Below are 17,568 nucleotides of genomic sequence, written 5' to 3' on the forward strand. Positions count from 1 at the left end.
CCTTCTGGCAGCATGTATTCTGAAGCAGTCCAGACATCACTATCTGTAGATAAGGCCAGTCCTCCTCGTCCTCTCACTGTTTTCAGGATACTATCAGTGCTGCAGCAGTGCAGTTCTACCTCCTTGTGCTCCTCAGCAGTGTAATTGTTAGCAGCAATAATAATAAATAAAAATAGCTTGTTCTCACCTCTAAGAGGGATTTAATACCTGACAGCTGTTCCTTTGCTTCTCTTAGTCTTCACTTTCAATAGTCTTCAGTGAGACAGTTATGTGGGTTTTTTGAGTTTCCAGTCCCAGACACTGAATGTGGAGGATGAAACCTTAGAACACCAGGCAGGAGCCTCTGTTTCTCAAAAGGCAGAGCCCACCCTCTCCCAGCTCTTCTGTCTTTCCCCACATACTCTGGGCTGGCACGTTTTGTACCTCTACCATGCACAGGTGGAACAGGCCCCCACAAGACATGTACAGCTCTACAACCAGGAATAATTTCAGCATAATGAACCTCTGACAGAATAAGAACAAACTTTTCCAGTGATTAGTTATATTTTGGGTACCAAATTAGGGCTGCTCTGAGGTGAAAGAAAATCACATGCTTTGGGCGAGGAATATTACAGAAAAAAATCAGACTGTTCCAAAGAATCTTAATTTAGGTCATTGAACTAAAGCAACCAAATTCTGCGGTTTTTTCAGAAAATGTTGACCTGGTATTTCAGTGTCCCATTAGCAGGACTGCACACCAGACCCCTTTAGCTCCTTTCATTGCTCACTCCTGCACAACCTCAGGTCAAGGCAAAACCTGGTAGGACACAAGAGATGAAGGAGAGCACAGACCTTGCTTCAGCCATTGCGTTCAGTGGCCAGAGCCTGCCCTTTCCAGTACTTAGAAACCTCTCTGAACGTGAACAACTGCCACTGATGCAACTGACCATCAGGTGCAACTCTAAACTGCTGTAAACTGCGATGTGATTGGAATTAGAAGGCAGACCAGAATTTCCTGCACAAGGATTGCATGCACTACACATGTATTTTCAAGGATCTTTCTTAACATCTATTTTTATTTCACAGAACTATATTTTATATACACACAGAGAAATACACTACAAAGACTCTGTATGGATGCCCAAGAGATCATTATTTCAAATTATTTGACCAGATATGAAAAAGAAGGGATTTTCATTTTCTGTTTGCTGATAACTCAGTACTATATACAAACACTGCTGCCTCTTCTTGTAGACCCCTTCCAGGAAAAAAGTCCTGTGGGTAAGCTTTCTAGCAATAAACACCTATAGGTGACTATTCTACTATGAACCTGGTATAAACTAGTCATCAGGGAGGATTCTGTCTTTGAATTATAACTTATTTCAGTCTGAGGTTGCAAGAGTAACTACCACTTAGGAAGCAAGCAAAGCCTATCAAAGAAGAAATGTACTAAGGGCACAGAGAAAGCTTTCAACTATAAAGAAATCATTATAGTTCTGCAAAAATAAACACTCAGAGAGTGACTCTGAGTTTAGTGGAGCTCATCAGGTACCTGAGAGACACTCACTTTAAAAGATTCACTTTCTCCTGTTAGAAGATGCCAGACTGCTCCACTGGGGCTGTTGATGGTTGAATATTGATTTGTGCACCCTGGGTTCTCAAAAGGCATCTAAAGCATACAGTTTTAAATGTTGAAAATACGTTTTCCTACTGGCTATTTCTTGACCAGTCCCTTCCACTCTGTTTTTTCTGAAACACTTAAAGGAGCACTTTCCTGGCACTGTGGCGTCCTACAGTCTCAACCCCATGAGGTCAAAGCATATTGGTGCATGAACTGCCAAGGCCTTAAAAAAAAAAAAGGGAGAAAGAAGATTCACTACTGGTGATTGTGGTTAATGAGAAGCTGGACATGTGAGTATATCCTGGACTGCATCAAAAGCAGCATGGCCAGTAGATCAAGGGAGGTGATTCTGCCCCTCTACTCTGCTCTGATGAGCTCCCACCTGGAGTGCTGTGTCCAGCTCAGGGACCCCAACAGAAGAAGGATGTGGATCTGTTGAATACAGAGGAGACCATAAAGGTGATCAGAGGGCTGGAGCACCTCTCCTGTGAAAACAGGCTGAGAAAGTTGGAGTTGTTTAGCCTGGATAAGAGACAGCTCCATGGAGACCTTATTGCAGCCTTTCAGTAACTAAAGGGGACTTTTCAGAAAGATGTGGACAGACTTCTTTTTAGCAGGGCCTGTATATTTAGGACAAGGGTTTTAAAGTAAAAGAAGGCAGATTTAGCCTTGGTCTAAAGAAGACATTTTTCACAATGAGGGTTGTGAAATATTGGAGGAGGTTGCCTAGAAAAATGCCTCATCCCTGGAAACATTCAACACAATGTTGGATGAGGCTCTGAGTAACCTAATCTAGGAGAAGGTATCTCTGCTCATTGCAGGGGGCTTGGACTAGATGGTCTTTAAAGGTCCCTTCTAACCCAAACTGTTCTATGATTCTGTGATCTCTACAAAACCCAAGATATATAGACAGGCATAAAAAAAAAATCAAGTCAAATTAAAATACTCGTGCCATTGAATACAATCTAATTCTCACTGTTCCTCAGTGTTCAGTGGAATGCACCTGTTCATATTTTTGAAAACGTCTACATTTTCACATAGGAAATTAGTGATGAAAACAGAATGATTAATAACATAATAGTGATTATTTCTAAGGTTTTACAAGTATCAGAGTAATTAAAAGTTGAGGCCTGGAATAATTTTTTTTTCCTGAAACGCACACAGATTTCTTTTTCCACTGCTTCCTCACGATTTTTAAATTTTAGCCTTTAAGCCATAATTTCACAGAATGCTCTGAGTTGGAAGGGACCCACAAGGATCATCAAGTCCAACTATTGGGTGAATGGCTCATATGGGGATTGAGCATACAACCTTTGGTGTTTTTAGCACTATGTTCTAACCAACTGAGCTAAGTTCACTTATGGCTAGTTTTAGCCTTTCTAGTTAAGATTGGAATAAGTCCTTCAATTTGGTGCAATGTAGAAACCCAATGTTTTAGAGAATGATAATCTTGAAGTAGAAAAATTAAATCTTCTCATGGAGCTCGATGTCACTGAACTATCAAGTCAAAGGGAAGGAGACAGTGGATTTTTAGGCTCTCTGCTGAGCAGAGCATGTGGTGGATATGGAATTAAATTTATCAGAGTTATCACAGCATGCTCCAAGATCATAAATCATCATTGAGAATTTATTCTTATGGAATGGATTCTATGAATATGTTTAACCTGATTTAATGAGGAAAAATTATGTTTTCTGAGCATTCATGCCTGTCTATCCCTCAGCTGTAGTGAGACAATAGGCAATTGCAATGAAATCTGAAAAAGTTAGAGGGAAACAAAACAAGTTCTGAAAATCTTTGTGAAACTGTAAGGTTCATTAAAAACCGGGGACATTCTGCAGTGTAACCTGACTTGTTATGATGGGCCAGAAAATTCACAGGAGTATAAAAGAAAAAGAAATAGAGACACTTCGTGCATGTCTCAACCTAGGGAAAATTCTCATTTAGATCTTGACGTGTTTAGCTACCAAGGTCAGTCAATCTCAGGATGCAAATGCACTGGGAACTAGATGTCTTTAATTCCAGCGTTGATGGAATTTAATTTTTCTAAACAATCTACTCTACAAAAACGAATATTCTTCTCCTTTTACACAGATACAGAACAAAAATACATACTGAACATGAAAAGAATCTATGAAAACAACTTTACTGATCATAACTGCCCTTTTTTTTTCCCTAACATCTAAAAAGCAGGCAAGGATAGATGAGGAAAAAGGTTCTGAGATCTGAACTCAGATGTTCAAGTTGGCATGAATCCAGCATGAATCATTAAGTGACCCACTGTCTTTCTTTACTTTTCTTCAGGGTAAGTATTTATACTGCCTGATATTCTAACCTCTATTAAAATCCTCTCTTCAGCATTTGTCTGTAAGCACAGTCCTTGCACCAAGGAGTCAATCAATTAAAACTTTCCTCCAGCTTAGAGAAGTTGGTTAGGCTTTGTACCAGAGACTATTTGATTATCTCTTACACTGACCACTGATTTACGAATCAAATCAGTCTCTTGATAGTGCTGGGTATGGTTTTTTCAAGTGTTTCAGTAATGGAAGACTAACATCACTACACTAATATGAATCATTTTATGTAGTTTCCATTTTAAAATGTCTTTAATATTCAAGCTAGAGCAAGGTAATGTTTTATTTTGAAGAACTTTGAGTGTGCATTTGGACACTGTAATTTTTTTATTAATCACAAAGTTTTAGTCTACACCTGGATCTGTATTTTATGCTGGTAAGTTAACAGAGAATCTCACATATTCACTGAGGTATCTAAAGAAATTTAAACTGGGGTTTTTTTTCATATAAGAGAATTTGTTTGTTTTCATTTAACTCTGTAACTGTTATTCAAGTGTGTTCTTATGACAGCTCTAAATGATTTAACAATGAGCTCGGATATTGTTGAAGGTACCTGAGAAGTGGCTGGCACAACTGAAGAGTAAAGGGATAAGAGCATCCACTAAAGAGAGGGCTGACAGGGGTGTACTTAAAACTTCTTTAACTCCTGGAACAGCACTGACGAGATTTAAGGTGGATCTGCTGCAAATTAATCGTCTATGTCAGGTCTCACTGAAGCCTTTTAATCTAAAATCCCCAAGTATTTTTTAACTGCAAACTAGGGCACAACATTTTAAATAGAAACAACTGAATAAGATTATTTGAAAGAGCAAAAAAAAAAAAAAATTAAAAGCTTTCTTCACAAACCTACTGTATCCTTGCAGTCAACTTCTTGGTACACCAGCATGGTCTTGGGCAGCTCAGGGATGCTCAGAAGGCCCTGCAATGTCCTTCTCACCAGACCATGAGAACAGTTTGCTCTTGGCATTTTTGAGACCCTGCTGATCTGCTCCCCAGCTCCACACTGGAGACTTTCTGCCAACATGCACACAGCAGCCCTATTTCACCCCAAGGGATGGAGACATTGCTTCACCCTAGGCAAGGTTCACACCAAAGCCAGTAGCTCTCTTCAAGAACAGATCCCACAAATCCATGTCACCTAGGGATGAAAGTGATCTCCTAAAATTAAATTAATGGTGGCTGTAGAGACTTGGAAGTGCTCGGAAGTAATCAATTCCTTACCTCCTTCCCTTTTATTCTGTTCTTCAAAAAAGCAGGTAACAGTGCAAAGGCCCTAATATACCCTCAACCTTTTTTTTTTTTTACATTGTAAAATATTTTTAATCATATTGACCATTTCAAAGTATCTATACATTTCATGGAGAAAATCTTTGATGGTTTTGGGGATGCAGAATTCTGTGACTTGAATAACTAGACTAAAATGTGCAGTTTATTACTAGCTGTTTGGTATAGGCATACTACGTTTTTCTTTCTCAAAAGCAGCAGCCTTAATATATTTTGCAGCTTCGCTATTAAATACAGACAGATTATTTTCCCCTAATTTCTAAAAGCAGTTTTGTGGAAGAAAATGGGTAATCAACATGGAGAATGTCTTTTTTTTCTGAAAACGCTTTTAGTCTGACACAAATGACAGCTATTTAAAGGCAATCACTTGTGTTTTATATCTCACACAAAAACCAGCAGACACAGTACCCTGCCTTTGAGACAAAACACTGATACATGTGACAGAACATTTCAAGCAGCAGTAATCAGAAACCACAGATCCAGCATTGTCAAGAAAACAACTGAAACATTGTCCATTAAGATCTGTATCTCTTTTTGCTATTGTTGTTCAGCCTTTAGCTGATATTACACTGCACTGTAAATAACCAATTATCCACATCTGACAGGTACAGGAGATGCAAATCGCATTCATTCTGCAGTGTGTACACTGATAACTTACACATATGTTAAAAATAAAGTGGTTTTCAAAATATCAGCCAGGAGGCATGTGTTCTGGTTTTTGTTCAGTGACCTTTGGAAACTCTAGTCTGATGAATAACTAGTGATGTGCAAGTAAGTTGAGAGACAGTAGATAAAAAGTGCCTATAACCTTATGTGTTATTTGTTAGGAAGACTATGATAAAAAGATATATTGCTCTTTCATCATTTGCCTGAGAGAGCAAATCAATGAGAACATAAACTTGTATCCCTTTGAGTAGAATGGTTATGGAATTCATTATCCTGGACAATTAAAAATATAACATGCAGAAAAAGTGCAGTGAATTATATCATTTAAGTACCTAATTTAATGGCAATTTGCAACCTTACAGGCATTTATTCATATGGTATCAGTCACATCCTGACAAATCTGTCCTTCCATTCAATCATTTCATGTAGAAAGAAGCTGAACTATGCTTCAAGATGGAAAAACTTCGTGTTACCAAGATGTTGGTAGAACACTGAAGGAATTCAGCAATGACATTCTTGCATCCATTAGAAATATTTGCAGGCATTATGACACATGACAAAGCTTAGACGTTCTGTCTCACACCCTACATGGCCCATTTAACCTTGACCTGTGTTAGACTAAGTTGGCACTGTAAGGACAACAGCTACACAATCGAAAGGCAAGGAAAAAATACCAAATTCAGGGAGACAAGGTACAGCACATATCTCTTTGGTTTTGGTGCTACTTTCAAACCACATTACCAACAAAGCCTTCACTGCAAGCCCTGGTTATAGCTCAGGTAATTCAGCCTTTGAATAAATATCTCTTTTGCACATAGTTATGGTCTATAGCTTTTATGTAGCCATGTGAACATTAAAAACCCTTTTGAAATTTTTGTTTTATAGTATAATGCTACACGCCCTCTATTATGCAGATATGCAAGGAAAACAAAGATTTGTGAAGAGAAAACATTCCACAATACCAGTTGACAAGTTAAAGGGAGTTACCAAATCACAGAGGCTCTTCACAATAACCAAACACCCAACTGAGCACTGACAGATTTACGGGGAAGAAAAGCATTTTGAATGCAAGTAGCTAAACCTGAAACTTCTGAATAGCATGAAAGACTTATCTGTTGTATCACTCACATTTTTATAGTTTAGAATAAACAGTGGACATATTTATTCAAAATATAAACAATTTTATTCTTAACCACTTTTAATTTCATAATTAATTGCATTATTTTATTACACATTATATTTTTCCTATAAGAGGGAATAAATTATACTTACCCTCTCCAAAGTAATTTCTTCAAATTCATATTCAATTTCTGTTCCATTGACCTAAAGAAAATAAAATCAGAAAATTCCTTAAATCCTTATGGAAGGTAACTTCTTCATATTCCAGTATCATCAGTTTACTAAAGCAGATTTTTCAACATATGGGTGAGAAGTTCTGAAGTATAGACTAGTTATTCCCCTTAGTCTTGGGGTGTGTAATCAAGCCTATGAACTAGAGAACAGTAAAAGTTCAGAATGTAAGGGATATATAAATCACTAACATAATATGACTGATATTTTATACAGCATGTTTGTGGACTTGGTGCAAGCATTTAAATAGATTCCAAGGTAATAGTATCTAGTCAAAATAGAAGACCTGCTTCTAATATTCTCACAATGGAAGATAAAAATTATTTATGCATTGTCTTACAAGCTCCAATTTATATTGCAATACAGAAACAGACAGGAAATTCATACTACTTATGTAAAAATCACTCACTGATATATACACTGAAATACATCTTGTTTAGTATCTTAACCTAGGGCAAGAACATGACAGAGGACCTTTGCAAGAGACAGCTGAATGGCAAAAAGGCACAGAATGTTAATGTGATTCTTATGCTGAGTCTCACTGTCAAAATAAATTAAGCTACCAAATGTAGAGCACCAAAATGGATTGTGCTGGACAAGAAATCTATCAGCTGAAGACATGACACTGATTTAAGCAGTACTCCAAAACCTTGTTCCAGTCTGACATGGATTTCTTTTGTCCCTTCTGGCAACTCACTTAACATACCTTTCTTCCTTTTCTCATTTCTTAAATGGGTAGAGTAGAGCATCTGAAAAAGCTACAAAGCTTCACTATGTTGCAAGTAAACTGCAGAGCAATCAAAATGCTGCTATCATTAAAATCTCAGAAGAATTTCAAAGCCTCACTTTGATAGAACTAGTCAGCATGTTTTTTTACTTGGCCAGAAAATATTTATAAACTAAAAAAAAAAAATAAAAAGAATATACTGTTCATGCTATTTTAGTTTTTGTGATGATGGGATATGTGATGAAAAATAGTTTGGTTTTAGTGTTTTTCTGAGTTTATACTTAATGAAAAAAATATTTTTCAAGACCTAAACTGAAGGAAAGCATTGGGATTGACTTCATCTTGGAGGAACAAATTTGTTATTTCTCAGAACAAGAACATTTATCACTCCTCCCCACTCCCAACTGCTAATTTTCTGTATTAGATTCTTAACTGCAATCATAAAACACTGTACATAAATCATTCTTTATCTAGTCAAGCACCTTTCAAATGTAATTAGGTACTTCTCTTGTGAATATTATAACAAGGTACATGTATCTGCCAAACAAAAGCTTCCTATGAAATCCACCAACTATTTAATTTGTTTACAATTCAATATCTGATAACCCATGAAATCAGTAACAGAAACACAATCCCTAGAACCTGTTTTGAAAAGGAAAGAGAGAGAAAAGTCCAAACAAACAACTCATGCTTAACAATTGCATGAAAACACAGCATCAGTGAATAAAATATTTAATATGTGCATAATAATAACAATAACCACCCCTAGTTTATTATGATTGGGTAATCACATCACACTACACTAAACCCAGAGATGAACAAAAAAATTTTACTACAGGATGTTTTTCTGTCCTATGTTATCACTTGACTGCTTTCTGCATATACTCTTTTATCAATATAGGCAACTTACTATGTATGAACATCTTTATAGCTATTCCATTTTTTGTCCTTTCTTGTCTAATGATAATGAAATCAAAGCTGTCTATATGTCTCTGTTTTCATGAACTTCTCTTTCATCTTAGGTTGGTGGGTAGCTCTGATCTATGTCTTCAATTCCTCAGTCTTGCTCTATAAAGCTGTCTTTGCTTCACTGCTTATAATCGCTTTTCCTTTGCATTAAAAACTCGTTAGTGCAGCAAAATGGGAAAAAGAGGGATATGAGAAATGAGCAACCTCTGTGGAAAGATGAAAGGAGAAAACACAAGCTGAATACTCAATTTGTATTTGCACACAAATGGTATCTTGCTTATGACCATCTAAGGGATTTCTATTATCATCCACAGTGGCGATTCTGAAAATGCCTTCAATTCAAATCAAAATTAATTGCAGCAAAGATCCATTATCAGGTTCCATAGCAGCAGGGGTGATATGAATTAAAAAGCTGATCTTGATCCATCTCCTTTTGTTATTTAAACATACATGTCTGCATATGCCATTCACTGCCCTGTTTGTTTTGCTGGTTGCTCAGCAATCCAATATATTTATTTCGTAAAGGATCTAAGAAGATACTGTACCCACCTGAGGCAGGTGGAATGATGCTGTATGCAGTACCACTGATTGCTAGCACCATTTTATTTCATATTTAGACTCTCTGGCTTCACCTACACTGCTAAATTATAGAGAGTTTTCAGCCAAGTCTCAGTGCTTAGGGCTGTTTCTGTCTGGAGCCTGCTGGAAGCAAATAGCCAAGGAGTGAGCCAACAGTTAGGCAGGAAGAGAATCATGGCTCCAGCACTGGAACTGGCTTGTTGGTGCTCTCATTTAGCAGCATATGGACATACCCTCTGTTTTTGTACATTTTAACTTGACAGTCTCTGGCCTGTCAAAGCACCTAAACAAGCTGTCTGAACCTGCAACTTCCATTTCTTGGAAGCAGTGGCTAACTATGCTTGTGTCTCTCTTTGCATGAATTTTCTAGTCCTGATTTTATATCAGATTGCAGCAAGAACACAAAGCAAAATTTGCTATAGCCTGCATGGTTTTAGATAATTATGAAAAATTACAAACATTTTCATACAGTTTTCTCCACAATCAAAGGAATCATCAGCATTCCCCAGCTGTTTGGGAAAATTCTTTCTCAGCTTCCAGGAGTGCAAGCTTGTCGTGACAGATATTTTTAATCTCAAGTAAAATTCACATTCATAATGCTGAAATGTGAGGTAGTCACCTAACTCTATACTCAAGTGAGAAAAAACAGGCACGTGGAGGTCTTAACTCATTTCATCCTACACTAGAAATCTCAGGTAGGTGAGATGAATTGTGCCCTGGGGTTTCCTTTCACTGTGTACAAACAGAGCCTAAAAACGATGTGTGAAGTTTGGTGAGCACATGCCTTAAATCTGTTTTCTCTGCATTTCTCCTGGCTATAGACTGGTAACAAATTTCTGCTTAAGGGATGCCGTATGTCTTTCATAATTATGCACCACTGAAAGGCCAGATCTCCGGTTTAGCAGCTTTTCTGATCACTTCTCTGGGCTTGTCTGCACCTGTAGCTGGCAGCACATGCCCAGCATGATATCCAACACCTGCTCCCACAAGCCCAACCAGTTAGGATATCCACGAGGAACAATTCAGTCTTTCCCCTTCTCTAAAAGCCAAGAACCACTGCTGTTGGCTTCCCTGTCTGATTTGGAACACTGGTGTGCATTATTCTGAGAAAGATGCTCAACGCCACCTGTGACAGTAAAGGAACACAGGAGTGTGGCAGGAGTGGGTGAGTGGTGCACAAGATGAGGTCCATGGGAGGACACAACCAACTGCACCCCTTCTTCAGGGCACAGGGGCTGGAATCAACTTGTGTCTCATCCAGGAACATGTTCTACTTCCAGCAGAAGAACAAAGATACTACTGACCATGACAAAACGTAAAAATGCTGCATGGGAGCAGATCCGCATGAAATCTTCAGACAATTTTAAGGGCCTCTGTTGCATAACCAGCATACACTTTGCACTGCAAGAAAGTTCTCAGCCTCCTGACCTTACATATGCTCATGATCCAGAGTGTGATAAATGCACAGCCCTTTAGAATTAAGTTACCATAATTTAATTAAGCCCCAATGTTTAAAAGAATCCCTTGCAAAGGCAAGGTAACAATTATCTTTCATTTACGGCTGCAGCTTTTATTCTAGAGGACTCTAGACAAGAAAATGTATTTATGAAAGATGTAATGTATGGTAACTATCTAGACTCTACCATTCAAGAGAGATTTTCCCTTATCTATTAGAGTTCACTTATCTTTCTTAGAGAAAGCACAAGTCATCTTCAAATGACACTTTCAGGAGAATGAGAAGTAAGGAACAGGTAAAGAGAGGTTTATATATACAATTTTGTGAAAAATCTAAAATAAAGCCCAGCGCACAGAATGCCAAAGTAAGGACCTGACAAACTCAGATTTGTTTGTTCCTTTATGTGAAGACTCTTACTTTCCTGGAAGTTTCTCTCCTTTACTGCAGTTCAAGGGTGGCAAAAGCAGCTGAAGTAGTCGCTTGCTGGAAACAACTCTACAGATTATGCTAGATTCTTAAAATCATTCAGAGAAACATTCTGTTGGGTTTTTCATTTTCTGCCACACACTCTGTCACATTATTAAGCCCTTTTAAGATTCTTTTATCATCATCATATTAGTAATTTGATGCTCTTTCATTTTACTTCTGCAATTATTTGATTTTATGGACTTGTTTACACTAGAAAAGTAAACATTGAGTAATTTGTCCTTGCTATACTTCTACCTTACAACAACTGCATCCACCCACTCAATAAGATATATATTTCATCATATGAATTTTAATGATAAGCACTGTATTATGATAATGGCAATAACAGAACCAAAATGTGTACAGTTTATACAACTGCACTGTTTCAAAACCCCTGCACCTATCCTTTCTAATAAAAGCTGTAATTACAGCTGTTTGTTATGCTAAGTCTTGTTATCAAGAAGAGATTGTTTTGCCTAAAAATTACATCTGTAGACCTTTATTACAAGCAAAACTCTTTTTAATCATATTTAATTGGGTATTGTTTTTCACACATCTCCAAGAAAGAAGACCGCTTCTGCTACTTCTGTTATATGCATAGGAAGATAACTACCCTGACACTGATTTTCATTAAACACAGAAATTTTATTCCTTTGGCTGTATGGTTTCGCCAGTTGTCTCATTACCCAAACCTCAGCAGAATACAAGATTGCCAAATTCTTGTTGTACAAGTAACCTCAGGATATATTTGTCCCTTAAAATTTTCCAATTTGCTGTATAATTACAATGGTCATCGAATCAGAGAATCATAGAATGTTTTGGGTTGGAAGGGACCTTAAAGATATCTATTTTCAAACCCCCTGCCAGGGGAAGGGACATCTTTCATTAGACCATGCTATTTTACATTTCAGAAACAGAAAGTTCATTTGGGTATCTAACAAGTATTAGATTTAAATACCCTTTCACAATTTCTGTTTTGTCAGAAAAACTAAAGAATTATCTTTATTTAGCCCTTTGATAACTTCAGATTTGGGTTATTTCTTTATTAACTGTCAAAGGAAAGCTGCTGATATCATTTATTATTACTTTCCAAAATCATTAGAAGTTTCCTTTCTTACTGCATAAACAAATGCACAGAAAACACTCTCCTGATTTCTCTGATTTCAAATTTGATGACTTTGTGTTTTCAAGCTGTCCTAAAAAGGCTGACAGAAAGTTTTTCATGCTAGTCTTTATCTGAGTGAGTACGTTTTAGGGACTTTTTATACGAGATATCCCACATCTATTTTCAATTATGGTGCAAAACTAAGCCCATTTCCTTATTTTTATCCATGCTTCCTTTAGAAAACAAGGACAATATGTTTAGTTTTTTGAATCAAAATTTATCACAACCTAAAAATTTCTTGTCATAACATGACAATTCAGGTGTGAAGAATGAAAAGACCATATGGTTTTCAAAGCAATTTATACTTTATCAGGAATAGGTCTTTGTGAATTCTCCCACAGATGCCCAGGGAGCACTTGACCACCAGTCACTGTAAATCCTTTAGGGAAGATATTATCCTCAACACACTAATATTAGCAGAGCTCCAAGAAGCTCTTTTTTAAAGAAATCCAGCTCTTGGTCAACCTGCAAAGATCTGCAGTCATGATCAACTTGTACCCTGCTCAAAGGATGCTTTAATAACTCATTCTTTCCTTCTTAGATGTCTCTTATACACTTCTAGACCTAATTTTTAGTCAGCTTCTTCAGTGATTGTCACAGTACTCACCCTTTCTTCCTTCTGCCTCCCTCACGGTTACCCTGAATTTCTTGTTTTTATTCCCTTGGAGAAAATACCCAGCTATCAAGTAACCATTATCACTCTTCTCTGGTTGATTCCCAAATTGTAATTTTATTTTACACTACCCCATTTCACAAATCTTGTTCAAAACAGTAATTTTTTCTTATCCATCGTGAATCACCACTCCCCAGCTGTAATCACAACTTCTCGTGTCTCCAACTCAGCCTCCACTGCTTTCTGATTTTCATTCTTTTCAGTTTTTATTTTTCTACCTTATTACCTCCCAAATGTGTTCTGTTTTTCTCTCACACACAGATGCACACACACATACATATCAATTTAAACTTACTTTATCTAATCCCACTTCATCCAAAGCATTATTCGCAATTAGTTTTCTACCTTGGCATCTCTTCCCAACTACACTTTAAACATAATCTTCTCCCATGACTCCCATTAAGCCACTCATACACTCCATGTTCCTTGATTCTTTTCACTAAAGCTTCACCTGCTTGACCAGAATTTCAAGACCTTTTCAGAATAAAGGATTCTCTTCTGGTTTCCCCTAATTGCTGCTCTCCCTTCTCATAATCCTTTTCACTATTCAGAAACAATTCTGATTTTTGTTTTCAGCTGTTTTGTCATCACAGAGCTGAAACTTTCTACAATATGGAACAAATATGTTGCTACCCTTCTCCAAGGTATTGTTATTTTATGAGGTTTACAATGAGCCATCAATTTTTCTTTCACCTTCTCTTTGTTTTGTCCATATTCTGATGTAAGCACTGTTGCAAGTGTAAGCACTTGATATAGCTAATGCAGACTCAACACAAAGTTCGCAGTTTTATAAGCATAATACAGGAGCACATAAAAGCAGAGATCATGGTTTCAAGTGGGGTTCACAGTAAATGGAAATGAAATTACATCTCTGTGTGAATCCTGTTTAGGCTAGCACTTCCAGCTTGTACAAAATTAGAACTAGCAAAAGAAGAAGAGTGCACATTTCAGCTTTGGTACTTAGAACCTTCTCTTTTATGCTAAGAGAAATTAATATGCCATCATATTACCTATCTGAAGGGTAGACATCTAAGTTAAAAAGTGATCTAGGTTATTTGTTTTTTTTTTTTATAGGTACTGGAGGGAGGATTCAAGTAGGGGGGTGATTTATGCCATGCGTCTTAGTCTTCAGATGGAATTGTTACTTAAAGAACCTGATTGCCCATTGACTACATGAAAACACATTGCCCACTGACTATATGAAGACTTCTAGGATTTGCATCCTAAAAAAAATATTTCTTAAAAATATGGCAAGAACTAAAAAATACGTTTGGAACTAGATGATCTTTAGGGTCCCTTCCAATCCAATCAGTTCTGATTCTGTGAAAATTCCTTTTTTTCTGTATCTTAAACCTAGAATGTATATCATTCTAAGAAATTTGAAACAGTGAATTCCAGAGAACTGGATGCAACAATTTCTTTCCTCAAAATAACGTTCTTTCTTGTACAATTCAGGTCATTCACAATACAATTTTGGAAATTCACCAGCACTTTGCCTCTTATTTTCTTCTGTGCTGACATGGTAATATGTGAGTTATAAATGCTCAGTTTGTTAGGTTCCTCTGTCTCTGCTCTATTTCAGATTTAGAAGAAAATCCATCAAACCTTTCAAAAAATTTGAACCGTTCATACATTTCTAGAAACTGTTTTTCTGGTGCAACCTATCACTCCATGCACAAGATCCATAAAAATGGAAAATTGCTGTTGCTTGACTGACCTTATTTCATCAACAAAGATTATAAAGTACTTATAAATTGGAACTTAAAAAGTAATTTTAATAATGTTTAATACTTTAATTTGCATAATTTGATTTTAAAGGTCGGTAACTGTAAGAGTGTTTAAAAGGCAGACATTAATATATGTGGGTTAAGTTTGATTCATTTAAACACGAGATAAAATTGTCTCTCAGTTTTAGGGAGAAATCAGTAGCATACTACCTGGCAAAATTTTAGGGAAGGAAAGAATAGCACTAATTAACTTCATTCTCTGTGTCCATGATGCTTATACAGGAATCATATAATGAAATATATGTAATAGAAATAATAAGTGTACTACATTTCCTCAATAAATAAATATACAACCAACATAATCTAATCTCTTACAATTTCCTAAATGGGAACATACTCTGACTCATATTTTTGTGCCTAAAATTGTCTCCTACTACCTTTGTTTAGCTCTGAGAGTTAATACTCCTTTCACTGCTCTCTCACCCCATTGCCTATGAAAAAAAAAATCACAATCAATGAATTCTCTCGGGTTCTTTTGTTCTTATGTGTTAACTCTAGCACAGGAGTTGAAGGCTAAACTCTACTGTCAGTAGCACTGTTGCAATCCCACTGGTGTCACTGGGCTTGTACTTGTGTGACTGAAGTTGCATTTGTTCATCTGTGAATGTACTTAGACCTGCAGGAGGGAGCAGCCCTGAAAAAATGTAGAAAATGCCTGCACTACTAGTAAAAATGAGTAATAAGGAATATTTACAGACAGAAAGTACATTATAAACAAATTTGGATTCCACAGGACAAGCTGTTTATGCATGACTCAGTTGCTTTACAGGTATTTTTATAGCAGCAGAAAGGCTCACTATTCCTCTTAAAATCTTGGAAGGATCTTTAGTGTGTGATGGGAAGAGAGCCACAGGCCTCTGCACTCTACTAAAAGCACAGCAGAACAGCTCCCTCATACCCAATTCATTTTGCTGCAGAAAAAAATAAAAAGACATTTTGAATGGCTGAGACAAAGTCACTGGTTTTCTGCTCCTTCTCCCAAGCTCAGGGAAAGAGAATTGATGTAACTGTTGTTCACAGGGATTAACAGTGTACACCCTGAGAAGAAGCTAATGTAGCCTGACTCATCACCACCAGTTCCCAATCTAAGCCTAGCCAATATTCAGCAAACTGTTCCAAATGCTTCTTAAGATTTTTTGGTAGGAAAAACTGGTTTGCATCAGTTTGAGAGAGTGTGACTTTTTCACAAAATTTTTTTCAACCTAAATCTAAGGAGAGAGGAAAATATCACTTTCATCCACCTTTAATCAATCTAATTTCTGACACAATAATGAAATATTGAAAGCTCAACTTGAAAGTTACTCTGAAAATAATTTCTATGCATTGGCTTGGTAATCTAAAAAAAATAATTCAAGATTACCTATTGACATACAACAGCAGAGATGAGAGAAGCTTTACTAAAAACTGAGGAAAAAGCAAAAAGAAAGCTTGAGAAAAATGCTGACACATAATCCTCTTTAAAACAAGCAGAAAAATGTTTCAGTGCTCTCTTGCTTTAAGTAAGCAGTGATGAAAAGACCTATGATTCAAGAAATACTCTAAGAATATTTTTACTATACTGAAATGCACAACTGAAACACAGACACACTCTGAAAATGTTTAATGTCATGCAGTTCTACTTTAAAATGTCAAATATTTCATCATCTCTTTCCAGAAGTAAAGCATATTTTACCAATTATATGAAGTATCTTTATTACATTCTCCATAGGTTTCCTGACATAATGAAACCTTTAATTTCTGCATCAAAACTGAACTATCTGGCAGCAGAGATGTGGAAAGTATTCTGGTTCTTATCTCAACAATATGTCAAGGTTAGTTTCCACCGACCACCACAGCAAATCTTCTCCTGGGCATCAAATGCTCCAATAGGCACAAGGCCAGTAACCAGACATTTTACTTGCTGTTACTACACTGTTCATGCTCCAGCATGTCTGCTCCACAGACAAGTTATTTTTCAGGATTAAATTTATTTCTGCTTCATGCTGAGTTCATCACAGGAGCCGTCAGCCCATCAAAGGTGCACACACACACACGAGCAGAGAGGCACAAGGTTCACAAATAGTGAACCCATCCTCTCCAAGGGAAGAGAGACCCTTTGTCTCCCAGGAAAGCCTCAGCCCCTGGCTCAGGGTGACACCCAATGCTGTGGGTCAGCCTGGGGAGGGCACTGCTGCCTGTGGGGCTGAGACACCTTGCAGCATGCAGGAAATTAACATCTTGGCTTTGCAACAAGGCTTAGGAGATTTTTAGGTGAGGAATGAAAGGTGTGTGAAAAGGAGGGACAGAAGTGGTTTGGAGAGGAATAAGCACAGGAAAACAGAGGAGTACATGGATGAAGGGAACCAGTCACATGTACACAGGGCTGGTCAGTTCACTTCCCTCTCCAAGCCCTGTGCCTGCTGAACATCTTCTGTCAGGCCTTCTATTAAACTCCATTTCTACTTGTTTTCTTGGGTAAGGGGCTCTCTGTTCTGTGTCTGTGTGTAGTGGTC

The 17,568-nt window shown here is 37.2% G+C and overlaps 1 protein-coding gene across 16 annotated transcripts in view; it reads right to left on the reverse strand.

Moving 5' to 3' along the window:
* Nucleotides 1–17,568, reverse strand: part of DLG2 (discs large MAGUK scaffold protein 2) — a 981,187-nt gene that overhangs the window by 359,712 nt on the left and 603,907 nt on the right. For all 16 annotated transcript variants that reach the window (XM_085065660.1, XM_085065786.1, XM_085065682.1 and 13 more), the window contains one exon: nt 7,175–7,225. In XM_085065660.1, coding sequence (XP_084921786.1) covers nt 7,175–7,225 — 51 coding nt within the window. The remainder of the gene's footprint in view (nt 1–7,174; nt 7,226–17,568) is intronic.

The sequence above is a fragment of the Lichenostomus cassidix genome, chromosome 1 (assembly GCF_008360975.1).
Source record: "Lichenostomus cassidix isolate B80296 chromosome 1, HeHo_3.0, whole genome shotgun sequence".
In the NCBI taxonomy this organism is placed as follows: Eukaryota; Metazoa; Chordata; class Aves; order Passeriformes; family Meliphagidae; genus Lichenostomus; species Lichenostomus cassidix.